Source organism: Cheilinus undulatus, linkage group 7 (genome assembly GCF_018320785.1).
Source record: "Cheilinus undulatus linkage group 7, ASM1832078v1, whole genome shotgun sequence".
Taxonomy (NCBI): domain Eukaryota; kingdom Metazoa; phylum Chordata; class Actinopteri; order Labriformes; family Labridae; genus Cheilinus; species Cheilinus undulatus.
Window position 1 is genome coordinate 42,072,722 of NC_054871.1, and position 23,605 is coordinate 42,096,326.

Consider the following 23,605-nt stretch of genomic DNA (forward strand, 5'->3'; position numbering starts at 1 on the left):
CATTTTCACACAGAGTCCAGTATGAAATACACAAGTTAAAAATACAAACATTCAGTTTACTTTAAGCCTCAGATTGGTAACAAGTCTTAAAAGTTATATCACTAAGGTCTCTGTTGCAAAATTAAAACCTTCAAGCAGGTTAGAAATAGGATGAGACTCAGAGGGGCAACTTGCTTGTTCAAAATTGTAGCACTTTTGATCATAGGTTTAACTATTAAACATTTAAGGGATGTCTTTTACTTTGCTGTATTGGATGGTAACATGGGCATAAAAAGAAAAAGGAAAACCTCTTACAACAAAAGACTAGTCATATTTTTCCACAGAAATATTGAGTAGTTAGACTGTGGGAAAAAGTAGCCAGCTAGGGGGTTTAGTAAGTAATATTTTAATTCCCCATGATATGGTAAATATCGAAGCTTTAGTGTGAGTATGGAATTCAATTTTGTCAAGGGAAGACATAGTTACTGAGTAATTATTACCAAAAACATTGAGCTACTTTATGCAGGACCCTGACATTATTGCACTATTTGTTGTGTTGTTTTCTACATGGTTAATTCAAAGTTGATGGTCGAATGTTTTAGATAATCTGATGGAAAGATTGTGTTTACAACCTTTAAAAAAAATCAATTTAAATTTAGACCTTCAAAATTTTAAACCTCTGTCACAAACATTACATAACAGAGCCAAACAAAAACTAGGTAAGGATTGATTGCTGAGAATAACAGATCCATAGCTGTTAATTTGAAAGTCAAAATAGCTATATGCTTAAAGCTAAAAGAAAACCGCATTTTTGTTAACCCCACTATATTGAACAACTTTTACAGACCACAGAATAAACACAACCAAATAACTGACTGCAGCTCATTCTTTTTCCTCTCTCCTGCTCAAATTCTAGCAAAAAGGCAGCATCTCATCTCCGTAAAAAGTATCTTGCTGTAATTGAATGAGCAGTGGGCTGTTTGACTGACAACTACGCCCTGTAAAGTGTCACACAAACTACAGTTCACTGTTTGCAAAAAAGAAGCTTAGCTGTTTGCTAAGAGAAACTGATAGACATTGCAGAGGAGGACACTACTTTCTTTTGACCCTGGACCAAAATAACAGACATTTGACTGGATATATTCTCAAGTTAAGCCACCCCATAAATTTTTATTTTTCATTGTCTTTGTCTGTTTGTGACGTATTTTGCCTCTGTGAATGTATGTAAGAATGAGATCAGTATGACATGCATCAAAGGTAAATGGCTAGATTAACTGGTGAAAGCCACAATCATTCATTATGTGCTGGCATACACATACAGTAATTGCTGCTTCACAATAACTTCAGAGCCATTATACAAAGATTTAAGTAAAAACAGTCTTTACTGCTTGATGGAGGGTTTACTTTAATTTTAAGTCAATCCGTGGGCACTAAGTGGTACGTCTAATCTCTGTTGTTTCTTTTGTCTGCATGCTTAAGTAGTGTTCTCTCATGAAAAAAATCTCCTGCTGTCAAAAGCAACACTGTGTGAATCTTTTCTGAATAAAATGTGAACAAAGGCTGTTTTTCTAGTGTGTTGTAAATGTGTGTTGTTTGAAATGACAATATGGAAACAGCTGTAGATATCAAAAATGTACAGAAATTATCAGTCTATTTTTTGACTGTCTTGTTTCCCCAATGTCTTGCTGTATATAACTATTGTAGCAGAAAACTTTGTATAAAAGAAAGGGAAATGTTCAGCTCTGTCTGTTCACTTAGAAGCCTCATGTCAGCAGAGCAGCAGCTTCTCTACTCCATCTGTTTCTACACCATATGCCTTCAGGCGTAGAATTGAGTGTAGGTCAGCCACATTTTGGCAGCCTTCAGGGACTGAGGCAAAGAACTCTTTGACTGCATATGCACCAATAAGACACAGAGGCCCTATTTAAACTCTTAATGCTTGTTAATAGCACAGATGCTAAGATTTGGGCATCATCAGCTAACAATGTTGTTCTATTATACAGCCATCAGGTTGCTAACCATTTTTACCCAAAATGAATAAAAATATGAGGGACCAATTTTGTTTTAAGTGAGGAAGATTTTTAACAGCTTTTCTCATAACAAGAGGCTTTAGTTATTGCTATATTTTGTTTTCTATCTCCAAAACGAGACAAGTGAATTTCCTTTAAATAAAATGTGAAATTAGGAATGACACAGGGTGGCTAACTTGCTTTGGTAACCTTCAAACAATGGGCAGCTGAAAAGGACCACAAATCTGAGGTAGATGCGGTTTAATAATGTAGATTGGGAAAGCCTCAAGATAATGACAGGGCAGGCAAGCAATGTCAAGAAAAACATATCCTTAGAGGGATTCTCCTCTGATCAAGTCTTGGCTAATGAGCTTAATAACTTTTATTGTAGATTTGATGTGCACGATTTTAAGAATGAAACTGCTTTGTTAAAGAAGTCTTTGTCTCATTTTAGCGAATCAGTGTCTTTTTTTAAATGTTCGCACTGTTGTCAACTCCTTTAAACACTATAAAATTAAAACAAGTGCTGGCCCTGATAATATCGGCAGCCGTATGCTCATCCATTGCTCAGAGCAGTTGGGGCCTATCTTTACTTATATTTTTACCTTGTCTCTTTCTCTGCAGAGAGTCCCTGCAAAGTGGAAACAGGCCACTATAGTCCCTGTTGCTAAAACATCTAGTCCAAACACCTTGAATGATTTCAGGCCCATTGTTCTGGCCTCCTTAGTAATGAAATCATTTGAAAAGTTGATCAAAAATGAAATATTAAACAGGACTGAACATCCGCTGGATCCTTTGCAATTTGCTTATAGAACTAAGAGGGGTGTCCAAGATGCCACATTAACTTTGCTTAATCAAATTTATCGTCACCTTAAGGGCTCTAACACTCATGCTAGATTATTATTTGTTGATTTCCCCTCAGCCTTCAACACTATTCAGCCTCCTCTGCTTGTCAGGAAACTTACTGACCAAATCAGCCTTGATAATAGGATTGCTGGTTGGATTTTGGATTTTCTGTTCAGGACTCAGAGAGTGAAAGTAAATGGTGAACTTTCTGGTTTGTCTGTAACATCCACAGGGTCTCCCCAAGGATGTGTTCTATCTCCTCTCTTTTATATCATGTATACGAATGACTGCAGGAGCACATATGAAAACCGCCATATTTTAAAGTTTTGGACGATACTGTAATTGTTAGCTTGTGGAACAGTGAGAACCTCTCTCATGGTCTCATTATTGCTTATTTTACAACCTGGTGTCAGGAATCTTTCTTATTACTTAATGTGACCAAGACAAAAGACATGCTGATTGATTTCAGAAACTCCCCTCCTTCTTCTGCCAGCACTATGATCAACGGACAGAACATTGAAATGGTAGAGTCCTATAAGTACTTAGGCTCTATAATCGATAAGAAACTGACTTTTGAGCAAAATACTAATGCAGTGAGTAAGAAAAGTTAGCAGCGCCTCTTCTGTCTCAAAAAACCTGCTAAATTCCAGGTTGACAGGTCCTTGTTAAATATTTTTTATCGTTCTTTTATTGAGCCAGTGCTCACCTTTTCTTTTATCTGTTGTTTTCAATCCCTAAACATTAAAAACAAAAATGTCCTTTCAAGAGCAGTTAGAGTCTGCAGTAAAATAATCGGTGTGACTCAGAAACCTCTTCGGGATTTGTACAACAAAAGGGTGTACAACATGGCCAAGTCTATCTTGTCAGATGACTCGCATTCATTACATCAACAATTTGAGCCTCTCCCATCAGGTTCCCTTCTCAGACTTCCACCCATCAAAACCAACAGATACAAACACTCCTTTATTCCTACTGCCATCTCTCTTCTTAACTCCAGTAGGAAGAGATAGTCTTTGCACTTTTGCACTGTGTGACAGCCAGTGTGATAAATTAATTGATCAATTTCCTTGTTGGATTTTAAATTTGTCTCTTGTTTTATGTTACTTTGTGCTTTAATGGGTCAGTTGTGCTGTTACATGTTTTTATGTAACAGCATGTGTTTTATGTGGCTTGTATGTTTTTTATGCTCCCCATATTGCACATTGCACATTGTCCCCAACTGGGGACAAATAAAGTTCTTGACTGATTGATTGTTCTTATTTACAAATGAGGTTTTCATCATCTGGTAGTGTAATTCCTGAGCTGACAAACTATATGAAAAGGACACAAACTAGTACGCATACTGTTTAGTTTCCATCCCCGAGAATTACATTTTTATGTTTCTGAAACAAAAGTTAAGCATTTTGAAATTATCATCTAAAAACTGAAGGCGTGTTTATTGCAGAAGTTTAAAGAAATAAGGTAAGTAAAAGTAGTTACTCCATCATGGAAGCCTCTTTTGTCTCCAAAATGTGGTCAGTGAGGATCCAGGGCATAGACATCTCGATGGGGAACTGGATTCTGCGGCCCATCGTGAGCTCCAGGAAGAACTCTCTGAACCAGAGCTGGGAGAGATCACAACAGTGCTGCAGGGTCTCTGCAGAAGGGAGAGGACAGAAATGGGTAGCAAAAAGTCCCCTTATTAAAGCAGTTACACAGCATGTAAAAACTGGGAAAGAGTTTATCTTTAAGGCTACTTATCTATCAATTGAACTAGGTTAAACTAGGGAGTAAAAGCTGCTGCTACAGATTTACGTTGCCCAAAGGTCTTGATTGGGGATAAGGTTTACTGAGCCAAAGACCAATCTCCTAAAGCTTTCATCCATAAATCATGACCCCTGTGCACTGCGAGGAACATTCATATGACTTGCATGGATTCATGCCAGTTAAACTATGACAAATGCACAAAACTGCATTAATCCTAGTTTAAGCAAAAAGTAAAATAATACAACCATGACAAAGTTTGTCCAGTCTATCTCTGACCACCTTCCAAACCTTTTTTATGATTTTGCTTCAGTTCTTTTACTGTATGACCTTAATACAGGATATTAAACTTGTAAATTACCATAATAACTCTACTGCCAAATATAACTGTGAAATAATGCTGAAATAATTTAAGCAACAAAATTACCTGCGACTTACAGAGTTCCTAGTCCTCTGCTTGATATTCTTGATGCAGTTTGGCCTGGAGGACAAACTAATTGGGGCCAAACTATGTCCTAAAGAAATAACTCCTCCTTAATACTTTCATTTAATTAAATATCTAAGTAACGCTCAGAACAATACTTGGTCTTTTCAAAATAAAGGGTTGCTGTTTATAATTTAGTCACAAGGGGTCTAATCTGGATTCAAATCATTTTAAGCCACTGTAATTTTATTTAAAATTTATACTTAATCTTTAATGGCGTTTTTTACAAAAATGGTGATGACTAGTATCTGGATTTTTACTCAATTGTAAAACAGTGTCTTGATTTTCTTACCACTGAAGTTCAGCAGATGGGTGTAAAAGAATGACTCGCGGTGAAACTTCTCGATGTCCAGGATGGTGGGACCTTCCAGACTGCTACGCAGAGTTTTCTTGGAGCCGCTTTTGTCAGCAATGAGAGACTCAAGCATCGTTCTCACCATGTAGAGCTGCATGTAAGGAAATGTAAGACAAGGAAAACCATTGAAGATGATCATTTTAAACATAAAAAAGGAAATAATCACAGTAAATTCTCATAAGTGACAGCAGCACCCATCTACTTTTACTGCTAGAGCTCCTCAAATAAGGGTATTCAAATCTCATTAGATTAGAGTGGTTTGTATAAAAGCCCCTCTCGTTGCTGCCTTCTGCATTTCAGAAAGTGTTATCTCATTATAACAGAAAAAATACTAGGAGCCTTTTTATCTGATTTTTTCCTTCTTGAAATCAGCAGCACAGTTTTCCTTTTAATCTGCAGTTCTTTATCTCAGTTTGCAAGATTTTCTGTTTCATTTAATAATCAAAACACTGGATTGTAATCTGTTAATTCAGAGTAGATTAGCACAGGAGGTGATAGTTCACCTGAGCTTTGTAGCCCTGCACCTGGAAACCAGATTAATTCTGGGAACTGAGCTAAGCAGATGAATCTGTGTTTGTTTACGCAACATAAGGGAGGCTACTATAAAGTGACATCATATGTGATACACCAAATAACTGCATGAGTGAAATAACTAGTAATCTGGTTTAAAAAGAGAAGGAGCGCACAGTGAGTACTCAGATTACCATTCTATTGTAATGGGTGATATAATGTGTTATTTTTACAATGTAATTAATAACTTATTTGTTTACTTTTTCATGAAAGTAATATGTTACTAGAAAAAGCCTGCCATAATCCTCTTTCCTTTTGACACAGCAAAATAAGAACAGCATCTGGAGAGTTTCATGAGCTGTTAACTCAACAGCTGAATAATGGTGAAGTCTGCACTCAAAGTAGGCTAAATGCCATCTGAATGATACCAATGACATGTGTAACAAGTCATACCATGGTTTTAATTTTTGGTAACAGGAAAGAATTACAACTCATCAGTTTTCTCAGTATGTAACACAGGAACATAAAAGTTACTGCAAATCTGGTATACAAGATGCACTTTTAATACATATTTTTTCATCTTCAAAGAAGGCCACATCCTATATGTACCTATGCAGGCAATTTACCAGTATAAAATGCTGGGACACATGCCCTCATTACTACAAGTGCATTAAGCTGCCACCTTTAAACTCATCATCACACTCAATCATGGAATACATGACAATGCAGACCTGATTAGTGGGGGTTGGTGTCGCTTTTTAACCATTCTTCTCCTCTGTTAGGTCATATTACTTTAAAAAAACAGGGAGTATACCGTTTAGTGTACTCCTGTTAGGCAAACTCCAAATTATGAATATATATGGTATTAAAAGTGTGGCACAGCTGCAAAGAAACGTCCTGTTGTGGACTTTACTGGATGAAATGGAATTGTCATGCAAAAGCCAGCAGCTCATATACCTGTTTGACCTATATTCCAGATTTTATGGTACTCTTAAAAGTAGCTCTATTCAGCACAAACTGAGATGCAAAGCTCACTGAGTACAAGAGGCAGAGCAGTTTAGCTTATGCAGTGCTGTCTGAGATCTACATAGCAGACTTTAAACTTATCTCCCTGGATAACAGATATAATAGAGTTCAACTTTAACATGCCTGATTGCACAATGGAGCTCTGATCTAATGTGCTACAGAATCACAGTGAGCTTCATAAGCCTGATTAATGTGGACTTACAGCAGCAAGGGTCAAAGAGTGCAAGAACTTAAAGGTTTAGGGAAAGGATTAGGGCTGCAGCAAAGGATTATTTTCACTGTCTATTCATCTGATTTTTTAATAATTCACTAGTTGTTTGTTTGTCAATCAGTATTTTCCAAAGCCTGAAATGCTGCGCTTACCCGACCTCTTAGTCAGCATGTCAACTAGATTCAGATAACTGCCAAAGAATTGAAGAGAAATGAGAGATTCCTCTTGTGTGAGAAGCTGTAATGACAGTATTTCAATTTTGCATCCTAATTTTATTGTTTTCATTTAATCTGAAAACCTTTAAAGGCTGCAGGATTTTTACATGATGACTTCATTTGAGGTAGGTGTATGAGCAGGATGTGAGACCTGTGTACTTGAGGGTCCGACGGCTCGACGGGGAACCTTGATATCAAATCCACCCTTTGGATCTTTCTCTCCACGGAGCGCTGGGTCGTTGTGCGGCTCCCGGCCTGTCTCCCAGTCACACACCGTCTTCCGGATGGCCTGGAGGACACTGCAAGAAGGAAAGAGAAATTTAAAATAGCAGACCAGTTTTGTCATCATCAGCTGGCTACAAAATCTGTTACAGTTACAAAAAAACTGCACAACTGCATAAACCGGAGGTCCATTTATGATTATAGATGTTTTCAAGTATGCACAGGATTAAATTTGTTATAAAGTGCAGATTTCTACAGGAGCAGTGGCAAAGGGGTTTATGTGTTTCTCAGGGACATTTGCAGGAAAAACAGACCCACCATCACATCCAAAAAGTATTTCAACTGAATTTGAAAATAACTCACAGTAGTATATTAAATGCACAACATGTGAATTCAGTCACCAAGGGGGCTATCAATCAAAACAATAACAAAAGATGATGTTTAGGGAAGCCGCAACTCCAATGCACACCCCCCGCTGAAAACTAACTCTGAATGAGTCATTGTCAAGACAAACAAGTGAAACAGACCAGAATAGGAAAATATTTTAACAGTTACGTGGGGACTTTGGTCAACAGAACACGCAGCTGATGGCAGAGTATAATCATGTAAGCAGCGCAAAGCATAAATGAGAGACAGCAAAGTAACAGCAGCTTTCTTGTGCTTTGAAAAACTGTTGGAAATAGAGCTGTCATGATACCAGAATTTTGAATTTAACTACAATACTACCAACCCACCCACTGCTGCACACAGTCTCTTTCTCTCTGCTCTTTGGGTTGAAAATGGCTGGATATTTCTCTCAAAACTTCCATACTTTCAGTACTATCAAACATAAAAGATTATGGATTTTGTGTCATTGAAAGCATGTGGTATTGAAAAAGTACCAGTCTGAAAATTAAAAAAACAAAAAAAAACAAAAACAAAAAAAAAAAACCTTAGTTGGAAATTTTTAAGTTAATGAAAATACTCAGCTAAGAAATACATAACACATCCACATCAGTGACTTTGAGGTGGCTCCTTAATGCAAAAATGTAAATATTCATGTTATTTACAATTGCAATAATCGATGTACTAGCAGACATTTGTGCATTTACATACCAAACAAATAACTAAGCAGCATAATTATACAATAAGAGTGACATTTGTGTCCACCTGAGGATGGTGAGACCAATATTTACACCCATTCCCTCTTAAAGGTCTGTTTAGTTGCAGGTCCCAAAATTGAAACAACTGTAGTACTAGTTGTTTCAATTTCCAGCACTAAGAAGTTTCTAAATTAAAAAGAAGGAATGCTTATTTATCTACTCATCATGGTATCCACACCTTTGATATTGTACACTGTGGTTTTGTTAGAGATAAAGTACTGGACAAAGTCTAAGTAGGTTCCTGAAGCTGATGTTGGAAGTCAATATGTGGCAGTAGCCTTACTGACAACCATGACTCAAACTAACTCTGATGAGCCCAGTAACATAGAGGTGGAGTTGAATGGGTCTTAAGCCTCCATGCGAACAGCTAGAACCCGCTGGCTTGTTGTGATAACGGCCATGCAGCTAACTATGCATAACTCCTATCATTCTTCTGGCCAAAATGGACGAGTTATAAAAGCAAAATCCCCCCGTGTGGGTGCCCAATAAACATGAACTATCCCTACGAAAATTGCTTTTGAACCAGACTGTAAATATGTTTCATTCTGCGGTTTGTTTGTTTGTTTATTAGGATCCCCTGAGCTTTTGTCAAGACAAAAGCTAGTCTTCCTGGGGTCCGACACAAAGTGTAAAAGTGGCAATTGTAACATGGGCTGTGTATGTGACTTTCAATGTTTCTGCAGCCAAGAACTGCAGTTTATTGCACTGACTTCATGTTTCATCACTGGAGGTTGTTGGTTTTATTTATTGCCATTAGAGAAATACACCAAAATATACCTGCGAAGTCTGCTTCTGGTTGAAGCGGCTGTCCAACCATTGCAGCTTTATCAAAGAAAACAAAGACAAAGTTTTCCAAGGTAGAGAGGCTAGAGGGATGGTTAAAGATTTGTTTTTATTATGATAATTCGTTTCACCTTTAAATTCCATTAGACACTTCTTTTCATTTCCTCTTATTAAAATTGTTGCGATTTCATCAATAGTCTGTTTTTGCTAACCTGTTGCCAGTTGCACCAGCTATGTACTATGTTAAGTTATGGCAGAAAGTCCACACCAAATCCTACTTTGAACTATTTAAGTTCTAACTTAAGTTAAGAAAATAACTTCTCCTAACTGCCATTAATTCTCAAACTGCGGCAGCTTTGTATGCTAAATACAACAAAGCATTTTGAGAAGGTGATTACTAACGACTACATCCTAAACCTAGAGACAGTATAAAATAACAATACTCACATGGAGTGGTAAAATCACAATTAACAAGAGATAACTGAACAGTGGACCGCAGAAATTATCTCCGCTCATGGAAAACGACAGTGTTATTGATCACTGAGAACACTGCTGACACCAAATAGTCAGCAAAATCCTCAGCTCCTCGTCATCTTCTGAGTCATCCCACCTTTTCAGACTTTCAGCATCACAACCATATTTTATGGAGGACTTTACACCCAGTAGGTTATAGGTGTAATAGTTAAGCCTATGTTTAAAGTATCTCAGCTGGTGAAACACCTTCACTGTTAGTAGAGTATAAACTCTGTCATAAGTGAGAACTTCCGTTCAAACTAGGCTATGTTTCAACTAATGCATAGCTGGTGCAACCCGTAACTGAATTTAAAAATTATATATTTCTCAGTGAAAGAAAAAAACCAAATTTATAGCACAAATGAAAGGCAGGACATCAGATGTGTAATTTTACTGTTGTGACCCGTACCTCTGGACAACATTCTTCTTCTTCTTGATGGCCTGTCTCAGCGGGTCTCGCAGGGTGACTTGAGCAAAGTCCTGCAGAGCCGAGTAGATGGTGTGGCGGATTGCGTGATTGAACACACTCTCCATGCGACCCATCAGCACCTGAAGTCCCTTTATCATTGCAATGACCTACCAAGAGCACAACAGTAACACAGTCAAATATTTTGAGCACGTAAAAGGATAAGATAAGAGTATTTAATGAAGTCTTAACAGACCTCCACAAGAGCAAACTTCTCCTCGCTGGTGTAGTTGTATCTGGTGGCTCTCTCGTACTCCTCAGCGCTGTCAGGACACTCTTTGTTGGAGTACTTGTCTGTAGGATGTACTAGTTTCCAGGAGTACTGTGGGGAGAGCCAGAGATTTTCAGCAAAACAAAAAAACCAACAGACTCCTTAAATCATTTAAGGGCCAATGTGTTCTCCATCAAAGCTCAAGGAATACAATATCTAATTTGTTAACCTTTGTTGCTCGGTAAAGTAAGAAAGATTTGATGTTATGGTTAGAAAGTCATCAGAAATGATTGAGATTATGAGTTTCTAAATAATTTTCTAATCTGTGCATCCTTACCACTTCCATGACATGAGCACTCCACTGGGAGAGCAGCTGCATGCCCTGCAGCGCCAAATCAAACAGCTTTCTGTACTCTGAATCAGTCTTTTGGGACTCCTGACGCCCTGATCCGGTCACCACCTAGAATTAGAAACAAAGTAAGTAAGTACAGAACATCAGTCACAGAACATAGTCACAAAGTGCTTCACAACAGAAATTATAAAGAACTACAAATCATCATCATCAACAACAACAACATCAACAACAACAACAATGCATTAAAATATCTAACATGGAAATGCTGACCAAAGCATCAAATCAACTGTTCAAAAGCCAGTCTAAAAAGATGAGTCTTAAGCTCCTTTTTGAAAGCCTCGGCAGAAGCAGCTGACCGTAACTGAAATGGAAGAGAGTTCCATAGAGTTGGTGCCACAACTTGAAAAGCATGATCACCCTTAGTTTTTAAGCAAACCCAAGGGACCACAAGGAGACCCTGGTCAGAGACCTGAGAGATCTACAGGGGATGTAGGGATGGAGCAGGTCCAAGATATGATCAGGTGCCTGTCCATACAGGGCTTTATAAACCAGAACAAGAATTTCACATTGAATTTGGGAATCAATTGGAAGCCAATGTAAGGAATGTAAAATAGGGGTAATGTGAGTTGTCCTGCTGGACCTAGTTAGCAGCCTTGCTGCAGCATTTTGAATCAATTGTAAACAATAAAGTGAGGATTTGTTCAAGCAGGTTAAAAGGGAGTTAAAATAATCAAGCCGGGAGGATATAAAGGCATGAATAAGCATTTCCAGCTCTGTTTGGGACACAATAGATTTCAGTTTCGCTATATTTCTTCAATGAAGGAAGCAAGAACAGGACAGTGACTTCACACACTGGTCAAAACGCATTTCATAATCAAAAATTACCCCAAGGTTTTTGAAAATTTTGTTTCAAAGAAGAAGACATGGAACCAAAACATTTACCAACATGGGAGGAGACGTTCTCTGAGGCAATGATGAGTATCTCTGTTTTATCTGTATTTAACTGGAGATAGTTATCATTCATCCAGTGCTTAATGGCTGTCAAACAGTCAAGCAACACAACAAGTTTATCCATTTCATTGGCTTTATATGATATGTACAATTGACTATCATCTGCGTAAAAGTGGTAGGACACTTATTTGAATTTGCAGATTACACTACTCAAGGGAAGCATGTAAAGGGAAAATAAAATAGGCCACAAGACAGATACTTGGGGCACACCACAAGACAGAGCAGCACATTTAGACACAAATGAACTAACTGACACAGAAAAATTCCTATTAGACAGGTAGCTGCAGAACCAGTCAAGGGCACTCCCTGTGACACCAACCCACTGCCTGAGTCTACTGATTAAAATGTTATGGTCCACGGTATCAAATGCAGAGCACAGGTCAAGGAGAACCAAAACTGAACATCTTCCTGCATCTGAGGACTTCATTAGGTGATTTGAGACTCTAAGAAGAGCTGTCTCAGCCGAGTGTTTTGGACAGAAACCGGACTGAAATTTTTCTAGAATTTTGGAAGCAAAAAGCAGTTTAGAAATTGGTCTGTAATTTTGGAGACTAGATTGGTCCAGGTTGCTCTTTTTAAGAAGAGGCGCCACAACAGCAGATTTAAAGTAAGACAGGACTTGACCTGATTGCAGGGAGATGATAATTATGGAGACTAAACAGGGACCAATTGTTGGAAGTACCGATTTGAGTAAAGAGGTTGCAAGATGTCCACCGGGCTAGAAGATGACTTCATACTGTTGACCAGATCACATAAGTCATGAAGTGTGATTGGGCTGAAACTATCTAGAATTGATGGCTTACATGGAGGCAGAGTACATGGAGCAGAAGAGGGAGAGATGTTGGCTCTTATTATTATATTATTTATCTTATCCACAAAGAAGGACAGAAAGTCATTGCAGTCTTTCTTGGAAAAGATGGGGACATCAGGGGGGGCAAGACTGACAATATTATTGATGGTGTCAAACAAAACCTTTGGGTTTCGCTTACTGTTAGCAATCAGGTTTACAAAATATGATGTCCTAGCATCTTTAACCATGTTATTATATTCAATTAAAAGTTCTTTATAGTAAAAACGGTGGACAATTAGCTTGGTGGACTTCCAGAGCCGTTCCACCCTCCAACATGTTGGAGGGTGGAACATGTTTTCATTTAATCAGGCGGTAGAGTTAACAGAAGGAACATACTGGTTTTCAGAGGGGCCACTTTATCTAAAATTAAGGAACAGTGAGAATTCAATTTTTAACAAGACTATCAACGTCTGTGTAAGAGGACAAAATCTCCCCAGATTTAAAAGCTGCAGAGAACTTTTCTGCTGAGAGAGGATCTAAAACTTGAAACTGATGAGCACGTTTTGAGGGAAGTGGGTCTGTATTAAAGGACAGATTGAAAAAAACACAGCTGTGATCAGAAACATACAAATCTACTCAGCAAACAGAATCAACATTTAAACCAAGGCTAAAAACAAGGTCCAAGGTGTGACCCTTACTGTGTGTAGGACCAGACACATGCTGGATAAAGTTAAAAGACTCTGTGATACTCATAAAATCAGCAGCAAAGCTGTTAGAAGTATCATCAATGTGCATGTTAAAGTCACCAACCATGAGAATGTTATCCCAGTTAATAATAGATGATAGAAAATCAACAAATTCTGAAATAAAAGAACTATCAAAACCAGGTGGACAGTAAATTAAGACACAATAAAAAGGATTTAGGCGCCCCACTTTAGTGACCTGAAGCTCAAAGGAGGTGTAAACCCCTGAGTTCACTTTACAACAATGATAAGAGTTTTTGTAAATCACTGCTAGCCCTCCTCCTTGCCCTGATAACCTTGGAGCAGATAAAATTGCTGTCACTTGGGCACAGTTCAATTAGGGGTGTAAAATCATTGGGTTTCTGCCATTTTTCGGTCAGAAACATAAAATCCAAGCTTTTGGCAGTGAAATAACTGTTTAGGATGAAAGACTTATTTCCAATAGAGTGAGCATTTACCAAAGTCATCCTAATGTGCACAGACCCCTTGCTCTGACCAGCAGATGCCTTAGTCAGAGCGCGCAGATGTCGAACGACTGACCCGCCCACAGCTGAACACCGTGCACGGCGCATGCGCAAAGTACCATCCGCAATTACAGTCTGAATGTGGTGATGAATCTGGGCAGGCAGTGCTGCCAGTAATGGCCAAGAGAGGGAGCTAACATGTGAAACCGTGGTCTGGGATGACATAGGAGAGGTAGGGGGATGTGATTCCGGTGTGTGGGAGTGGCAGGTAAACAGTCAATCACGCGTCAAAGTCTGCACGGTGTGTATGTTAGCGGCTAACATTCTATCACACAGTTTCTTCAGACAGAGACCGTCTCTCCTGACAAAGAGTGGCATGCGTCAGTCAGTATGTTTAAATGCAAGTAAACATGGTCCATTTGTTGTGCAAGCTCAACAAAAACACAACTTTAACATTGCTCCAGGTCAGTGGGACCCAAATTTGATAAAGCGTTCTGCACACACTCCACAGTGTCCTTGCCAACTTTGGCCCAGAATTAAAAAAGCATAAATACCACAGGAGAAACTGTATTGTCATCTGTATCCTGTTGTCACTATAAGCTAGTTTGATAGGGCACATCACATTTGTACCACAAGTTGAGTTCACAGAGCTGTAAAGTTGTCCATGTTTTCCCCATTCAGCATACAACAGTTTATATGACAGAATATTAGAAGTTCAGAGCTGTACCGTGTGAATTTGTCACATTATAAATAAAATAAAGGTGTAATAGGTGTTAAAATCAAAAACTAGTATTTTAATTTGTTTTGAAATACACCCCAAATATTTTAATTTGTTTTGAAATACACCCCAAATTTTATTCAAGAACCCCAGAACGATCATTTTCACAGATTAGCTAAAGTAAAACCCATTGATGGCAGTCATCATACTAGAGAATGCTTTTTCAAACTTTCAGTCTACAAACACACAAAGAGGTGGAGCTGAGGCAGGCCTTAAGCCGTATGGGGGACAGCTATAATGTGCAGATTTGTCAGTCAGCTTCATGCATAAATCTTAGCCAAAATATCATCAAAAGATGACCACATTTTTTAAAACTCAGAAATAAGCATGTTTCTGCTGTAAAATTTAGAATTTAAAGTTGGACCAAGCTAGGATGTCAGCCACAAGATGACACAGAAGGAGTGCAGTTTTCTTCAGCAGTGGCTTCATTTTCAGCACTAAAAGTTTAGGTTTAGCCTAAAAGCAATTTTCAGAGGAAGGGTACCCGAGAGCCTCTCCTCAGATGGTATGCAGTCAATACTCACTTCACTGTTGCTGTATCGAGCCAGCTCTGAGATGAAGCGCATGTGATCCTCGCGGATCTGAATCATCTGCTCACAGATGTTGTACTGAGGGCTGCTGGAAATAGATGTGCAGGTCCATCTATAGGAAGAAAGAAAGGGGAGACGCTGGGTTAGGAACAAAGGGTGAGGATATATGTGCATTATAATAATAACTCAAAAGGGCTTTCACACATGGCACATTCATTCTGCATTAAAGATGCATTTATCTCACCTGGATTTGTTCTCTTCAAAGTGAGCGCTGGTTTTGATGTATCTTGACAGCTCAATCTGCATGTCACCGAACAGCGGGACCACCTGGAGTTGCTGTGAACATCAAGAACACACAGTATTTGCATTTTTATTGCCTCATTAACCAGTTGGCCACTCACCCATTCATCTGTATTTTTAAGGATAAAGGAACCAATAGAGTGGAAAAAAGTACTTAACATTTAATTGCACCAAACATTCAAATGAAATCAACAAAAATGTAAAACAAAAATCTCCTGTCGCCAAATGTAAGATCAGATCAATCATGTTTGCATAATTGTAATACAAAATCAAAATATAAGACCTTGAAAAACTTGTCAATCTTGGTCAGGTTAATTCTCTTCTTGGCATCTAGTTTGTAGATGTTGCTGCTGTTTCCATCCATGAGATATAAACCAAACCCCATTACCTGAGAAATGGAAAAGATGTTTCATAAAACATTTTAATATTTTTTAAGTTGGTAAAGATCCAGTTGAGTGTTCAGATGATCTCCACTTACTTTCAGGAGCATGTGTTTCTCACTGGGTGTGAGGTACATCTTGTTCTCATAGTAATCCACACACAGGTTGACGATGTCTGCCAGCAGCTCTTCGTATCCATTTATTACCTCTAGCTGCTGCTGCAGAGACTAAGAGACAACACAGAAAAATATTATGAAATGCAAGAAACCTGAATCATGTAAAACTTTTTCTTTTAACAGGGTCAGTTCCCTACCACGGAATTGACAAACTGAATGCTGTAAATTCTCATTTTTACTTGGGAACTTGTACATAAGATGATATCAACCATCTACTGGAAAGATAAAGTAACTTTATAGAACCAAATGTGACACACGTCTGACCAACCTGGGTGATTTTGTTGTGGTTTGCCAGGAACATGGACAGATTCTGAGACTCCTGGATGGACGCAGGCTCAGACATTTTTCGGAGGAACTGAGCGGCTCTGGGAGAAAAGAAACACATATGGCTTTAATAAAAAAGAAATACAAGCACACAATAAGCATCTTTCTCCTGTCAGTTTACCAAAAAGACAAAGATGCAATGACTGTGAAAATCTGTATGCAGATAGCATTTTTCCATTATCCCGTTTGGTGTGAGACTCCTACAATGCAAACATTTTATTGTCATGTCCACGATCATTGACATATGTTTATTCCTTTGTGAATTTTGCTTAATTTCCCAAGCTTTAGAGATAAAACTAGCCCCTACATTCTACATCAAACCAACAAAAATCTTCTTTCATTCAAATACACATGTTTAACATGTTTTCGCTGCTTATGATGCAGACAAAGGCAGAAATGAATTTAAATGAGTGTAGTGATGGGACAGCTGCCCCGTTTAAGTCTTTGTGTGGATGCAGAGTGAAGTACAAGGGATATAAAACATCACAGAGAATGGTCTACACAGCTGCTTTGTGATGCTGCCCTCTAGTGTCTGGTATTATAATCAAAGATATAAATGAATGCAGCACAGCTGTCCTACCGTTTGTAGGCAGAGTGGTCATTCTTGACGCTACACTTCATGTTCTTCAGCTCATCCAGCACAGCGAACATGTTGATGAACTTCCCCAAGGTCAGAAGGTATGCCTCAGAAACAAAGTCCTTCCTGCGCTCCGTGTGACAGAGACGACGGACTTCACCACAGAAACGGTCGATAGCAGTACGCTGGAGTAGGGAAACAGCAGAGATGTTGATTTGCAGTGAGGTCAGCTTACATACAGTTAAAATCAAGGAGAACTGCAGCTGAATGAAGAATTCAATCTACCTGGAAGTACATGAAATTCATCAGTTTGGTGACTTCTGGCTCCAGGACCTCCACTGTCTTCTCATAAATCTCCACTCTGTTAGGCTGCTCGTTGCATTTCACCTATGAGTAAAAGAAAATAAGGCAAAGAGGATTTTGCATTTGAACCCATGCACGCTGTTTAGGTTGCACAGAAACACTGGAAACATTTTGATTCCAGAACATTGCATTTGTTTTTCTGAAATTCAAGCAATTCCATTCTATTTTTTCCCTCAGGTACATCTTTTTGTTTGTCCGTTCACATCACTTATTAAAATGTGGCCTGTACCAGGCTAATCCATTCACGTTAACGTATTCACAAATAAAATTAGCCCAAATCTGATTTGAAAAGAACAGATTACAGACTAACTTGTGCTGTTCGCAATGCAATAAAAAGTCAAAATTGAAAATCAGATTCAGGGCACTTTGGCCTAGAATGTGAATGAAGCCTTTGAAGTTAAAAAATAAACTGTATATGGAAGAGAAAATTATTTGTGTTTTTATTCTCCTGTTTTCTGCCCAGTTAAATCAAAACATTATGCTGATAACAGCCTTAACTTTGAGATGTAGTCCCATTGGACCATCAAATCTTGATTTAATCATCCTGAAAAGTTTGAATTAGGGTAGTGCAGTTCTTCTGTTGCTTTTCAAGTTGCTTTCAAAGACCAACTACTGCAACAAGGATTTTCATAACATCTGCACATTAACTATCCATCAAAAGATTAATTAAATACTAGTGTAATCAACATATAATGGTATATCAAACCTGAGAACAAACATGTTAGCAGACGTGTGGTTACCTGTGGTATTGCACGTGAGCAGCTCCTCCAGGTGTACAGCATAATGGCGTACTCCTGCCCCTCCTCCAACATCTCATTCTAATTCAACAAGAAAAACCCCTTTAAGCCAGATTAAAATCTCAAGATCACCAACAGATAAATACATTTACACTCACTGTTATCCAAAAATGAAAGAAAAGTTTGTACAATAAATAAAAACTGAAGCTTGGGTGGGCAGTATTAGTGCATTCAGCAATAGCATTAGTGCATTCAGGCCAGCTCAACCTTCATACAAAGTGCTTTTTGATTCAAATTCCCGAGTAATTATCCCTCACTAATTGGACACAAAGCACTGTGAAGGGGCCGTCTAAAGCTCAGTTTGTCCCGGGTTATTTGCTTCTAAGACTGTTTTTTTAACCTGCCTGATGCACAATAACAAACGCTCTGCTCACAACAAGTGTTTGACCCCATTTGGTTGAATTTGCTTTTCTCAGTTAGTGGTTTAAAAGCAGAGAGAGAGCTGATAAGAAAAAAGAGGCTGTGACCCTCCTGTCGTACCATGCTGGAGTGGACGGTGGCCTGCTCGATGTATCTGGCAATGCCGGTGACAAATGCATTTCTGTCCTCGAAGTTGGTGTCAAAGTTGGGCTGTAGGAGGACAAGAAATATTATTTCAGAATTTAACACAACTATAATCAATGGTGCTTACCAGATAAATGCAAAATTACCAGTAAGCTGCAACAGGTACCCACTTTAATTGGTCTTTTTCACTGGTGAGGTTTCTTTTTTTTCTTTTTGTTTTTTTCAAAATGGACTTTGAAAATCAAGCTTACAACCAAAACACTGATCTTTTTCCTTCCATTACTGTGCTTTTTATCTTGACAGCATTGGCAAATTTGAGAAATGTTTGTGTCTTTCAGAAAATAAAGGTTCAAAAGTAAAAAAATATAAACTGTAAATGAAAACATAGTTATCTTTCCTAAATAATATCTTCTGCAATCATCATTTATAAATGTTTTGATATGCAGTTAAAAGGTTTCTAAAGTGAAATACTGGGGAAAATGGTGGATTCAGTTGCCATGATTAGATAATTTATGCCAGTAGTGTGGTTTTGCAGCCACAACATAATACACATTTGTTTTGAGTTAGAAAGATTTCACTCTTGTTTGACTTGTCTTGTTGATTGTCTTATATACATAAAAAAAATCTCCAAATAACAGCTGCAAATCAATATTCAGTCTATAAACTGGAACTCCAAAAAACTTCATTGGCACAAAAAAGAAAAAAAAAAAAAAAAAAAAAAAAAAAAAGATAACCATTACATTTGGTTCATTAGGTAAAATAGATAGAGGAAAGCATCCGTGACAAATAATTTAAGTGTTTGATAAGAACACAGCCATCAGCACTGACCTGAAACATGACTGAGGAGGGGAGGGGCTCGATGCATGGCTGCTGGTCCGGGAGGGGCAGCTCCTCCAGCAGGTCCACGTTTGAAAGAGCATCCTCTAAAGTCACCGTTGATGCCATGGTGCTGGAAAGAAGAAAGAGAAAATGTTAACAATTCAGTCTGGAGTAGGACTTGTGGCACTAAGCCTTTGCTTTCTATAGCCTTTATGCATGAAAAAAATCAAATGGCACAGCAGACGTAAAGCAATGTGGCTTCATACTTGATTTTTTAATAAACTTAATAGAAGTTTAGAGATGTAAGGGAGGAATTTGTGTTGACGCAAAAGGAAAAAGCTGGATTAAAAATGATAACAGAGGATTGGCAAGGAAATTTACTAACTTTATCCCAATAATCCCCAATACATTCATAAACTGATGCAACCAAAGTACCCCTGGTTCTGGATGGTCTTTTCATAAGGTATTCACTAAGTGTTTAAGTTTTCCTCTGTGAAAAAAAAAAACGTGTAATAAAGAGCCATATCACAAAATATTCTGCTGATAGTGTTAGGTTGTAAACCAGAAAAGTAGTATGAGTAAAAGTTACATAATACTTACTACTATTAAAATGAATAGTTCACCCTTGTTCCCCCTAACACTTAATACCTTGCAGTTTCTAAATTTGTGAGATCTCTGAGAGCTGGGTGTGGGAATCACATTATTATTGAGCTAAGATTTCCCATCAGGGACAGCTCCTGCAGGGAAATCTGTATTTCATGTATTCATGATACATGATGACACCAGTCTTTTTCCTGCATATACCTCTTCAGTGTGTCTTTTTCTGAGTGTAATGGTGCAGTCATCATGCCTGTGTAATGGTGTTGAATCACTGTTTCTGCAATAATGTTATCAGAGTTAGTGTTGCTTAATAATACAGAAGGTTCTCTTTTTTTAAGCAGTATATTTGCATGTGCACTATAATAAAGAGTTAATAATCAAGTTTTCTACGCATGTTGGTCTGTGTCCTGTGGTTGCACATTGTCATGAAATCTGGATACAGGTTATAAGAACCCTTACTATTGTCAAACAAGCAAACTTAGAGACTAATGTCACCCTTACTAATATTCCATGCAAATGTCAAATCCTTAAAAGGTCAAAACCCAAATGAGGCTGAAAACTGGAATACTGATGAGTATGTAAGAGCATTATATCACCTTCTCTTATCATTCATCTTCACACCAAAAGCATTAAAACTTTCTTGGATACAGAAACAGTGTCTGTTAGGAACCTTCTCATAACTCAGCAACCACAGAGAGATAACGAACATTGTCGACAACATTAAATCAAATGTAAATAGATCAGTGCTCTATTATTAAGTGGCGTGGTATGCTTTGGTTTGCATTCTCACTCTGCTGCTGACTACAGACATGCAGACGTCACTGACACTGAACAATCAAAAATCCTATTGCAATCAGAATCTACAGAGTCAAACAGACAAAAACAATGAGCTGGCAGTCACTGCATGCACGGGGCTCAAGGTCAGAGAAGGTCACTGAGCTGATGTTATGAAGAGGAAAGAACAGCAAAGAACTCGAAGGCTCTGTGGAATCAAAAGACTGCTGCAGGATACTGACATTTTTGAGGATAATCAAAGCCAGTTTCATCCCCATGTCTGCACTTTCAACATGTCCAACAACTGAAGGTTCAATCTGAACACAACCCTTAGCCCTACCCCACAACTAGAGGAAGGGTGTACCGATTCTTGTTGGAATGGAGGGGTAAGATGAAAACTCCAACCAAGTGCTATGGGAAATCACAGATGACTGATTAAGCATCTGATTTCAAGTTTAATCCTTTTTTTTTTGGTTGCAGCTGGCATGTAAATGCCCCAGACATACAAGAATTTAAGTGTCAATATTGTTAGAATAATCTATAAAACATTCTTCTTTACTTGTTTTTGTGTATGTTGTCATCAGGGATGTCCCGATCCTGATCGCATGTATCGAATCGGAGCCGATACTAAGCATTTTTAATTGATCGGTGATCTGCAATTTGATCCGATCAGCCCAGCCGATCATTTATGTCAGCTGCTGTAAAGGGAGCACAATTTACGACAGGCCATAGACGCGCCAGTAACACAACAAAGCTGCAGTAGCAACATTAGCTTTTGTGTGTTAACATGTCAGCAGTGTGGAAATACTTCAAACGTGAGAGCGAAAACACTTGCAGCATCTGTAACACGACCGTTTCACAAGGTGGTTGAAGCAGAGCTGCGTTTAACACTACAAATTTGATCCATCGTCTCTGAAGTAAACATGCAGCAGAAATGGTGACTTCACTACAGCAAAAGGCAACTTCACAGAAGCAACAACCTCTGGACTTTCAGAGAAAAGACAAATACCCTTAAGAGAGCGATAAGGCAGGAATTTAACAGAAAAGGTGCCCGAATTCATCGCGTTGGACAACCAGCCCATCTCCGTGGTGGAGAATTTGGGTTTTTGTAGTCTTCTTGAGCTTTTAGACCCACGCTATGCCCTGTCGTCTCAATATTACAGTACTGACACTGCTTTACCAGAGCTGTACAACAAAGTACGTGACAGCATACTAGAGAATTTACAAAGCAACTTCACTGCCGTTAGCTTCACTGCATACATTTGGAGCCCAGATGTTTGCCCCATGTCACTGCTGAGTCTCACTGCACACTGGATTGAGTCCTCCACCTTCGAGTTAGAGCGTGCAGTCTCACATGCACGCCAGTTTCATTTTAAAGTAACAGAGGGTAAAGAAATAAAAGTGTGTGTGTGTGGGGGGGGGGGGGTGATGTAGCAGATCTAGTTGCACTTTAGAAAAAATCGGATCGGGACTTGGTATCAGCAGATATCCAATATTAAAAAATCGGATTGGGATCGGAGGCCAACAATGCTGATTGGGACAACCCTACTTTTCTTAATAAAAATGAGTGTGCCATAAAAATGATCATTCCCTTAAATAAGAATATTCATATCGACTTTGCAATACGAGTACAAAAACATTTGCAATTAGATGTTGTTTCTCAGAAACATAACCCTATGACATATCAGGAAGACTTTCTGTAAAACTACATTGATGACCAACATTTTACTGTAATTTTTTTTGCTAATGATTTTCTTTCAGTTTTATCTGGCAGGGGTTTAAATGTCTGATTTTTTGCCTGTGTTAAGTGCTTAAAACTTCCTTTGTTTCTGAAATTTTGTGCATAATGAAACCTGCCTTGCCTTAGATTACTCATTTTGATCATTAGCTGAGAAAACTGTCAGTTTCAGCTGCAAGTTTGACTATATTTATGATGACAATTTCCACAGTCCCACCCAATGACTCATGGAACATGTGGTTTTTGAACACTGCTATGCAGCAGAGGAGAGTTGATCTTATTTATTGAGGATTAAAAAGTAGACAGGAATGTAGAATGTTGATAAAACACATTTAGTTGGAGGCTCTATTAGATCAGAGGAAAGCTAGGCAAGGACATATTACATCTCAACCATCTTCCTACACAATGTGTAGATTTTTCATCAAAATAGCCTTTATTCCTAAGCTCTGAATATCAATCTGCATTATGCAGGCTTCACATAGAGCAGTAGAGGATCTTGATGTCTGATAACACGCCCAGACATGCACTCTTCAAAGATTTCTGCAAGGCATAGGCACAGTGACCACTATCAACAGTATCAAATTACAAAGGACAGATGCTCATCTGGATGGATTTAACAACAAGGCACCATGGATGAAAATGTGGCTTTGTTGGTTTCTTTTAAACTTTTACTACAGAAGTAAAATTTCATTAATAAACCAAAAAGCCAAATAGCCAAGGGCTTAAGTCCCCTACCGAAGTACAGAAGCTGTAGTCCTTCAAGTGTGTTTCCTACACAATCCACAACCCTATCCTCTACAGAGGCATAAAACAAAAACAAAAACAAAAAACTTCCTTCAGGTTTTTTTAAGTACTTCGTGTACATCT

At 38.4% G+C, this 23,605-nt stretch overlaps 1 protein-coding gene across 1 annotated transcript in view; it reads right to left on the reverse strand.

Moving 5' to 3' along the window:
• cyfip1 (cytoplasmic FMR1 interacting protein 1) overlaps nt 1-23,605 on the reverse strand; it is a 57,000-nt gene that overhangs the window by 21,282 nt on the left and 12,113 nt on the right. Inside the window, exons 2-17 of the mRNA XM_041790692.1 lie at nt 19,636-19,756; nt 18,784-18,873; nt 18,247-18,324; nt 17,429-17,530; nt 17,147-17,328; nt 16,511-16,607; nt 16,165-16,293; nt 15,970-16,074; nt 15,631-15,722; nt 15,381-15,498; nt 11,053-11,175; nt 10,701-10,826; nt 10,448-10,614; nt 7,530-7,677; nt 5,354-5,507; nt 4,314-4,470 (exon numbers count right to left, since the gene is read on the reverse strand). Of these exons, the coding sequence (XP_041646626.1) occupies nt 4,314-4,470; nt 5,354-5,507; nt 7,530-7,677; nt 10,448-10,614; nt 10,701-10,826; nt 11,053-11,175; nt 15,381-15,498; nt 15,631-15,722; nt 15,970-16,074; nt 16,165-16,293; nt 16,511-16,607; nt 17,147-17,328; nt 17,429-17,530; nt 18,247-18,324; nt 18,784-18,873; nt 19,636-19,752 (1,985 nt within the window). The 5' untranslated portion in view covers nt 19,753-19,756. The remainder of the gene's footprint in view (nt 1-4,313; nt 4,471-5,353; nt 5,508-7,529; nt 7,678-10,447; nt 10,615-10,700; nt 10,827-11,052; nt 11,176-15,380; nt 15,499-15,630; nt 15,723-15,969; nt 16,075-16,164; nt 16,294-16,510; nt 16,608-17,146; nt 17,329-17,428; nt 17,531-18,246; nt 18,325-18,783; nt 18,874-19,635; nt 19,757-23,605) is intronic.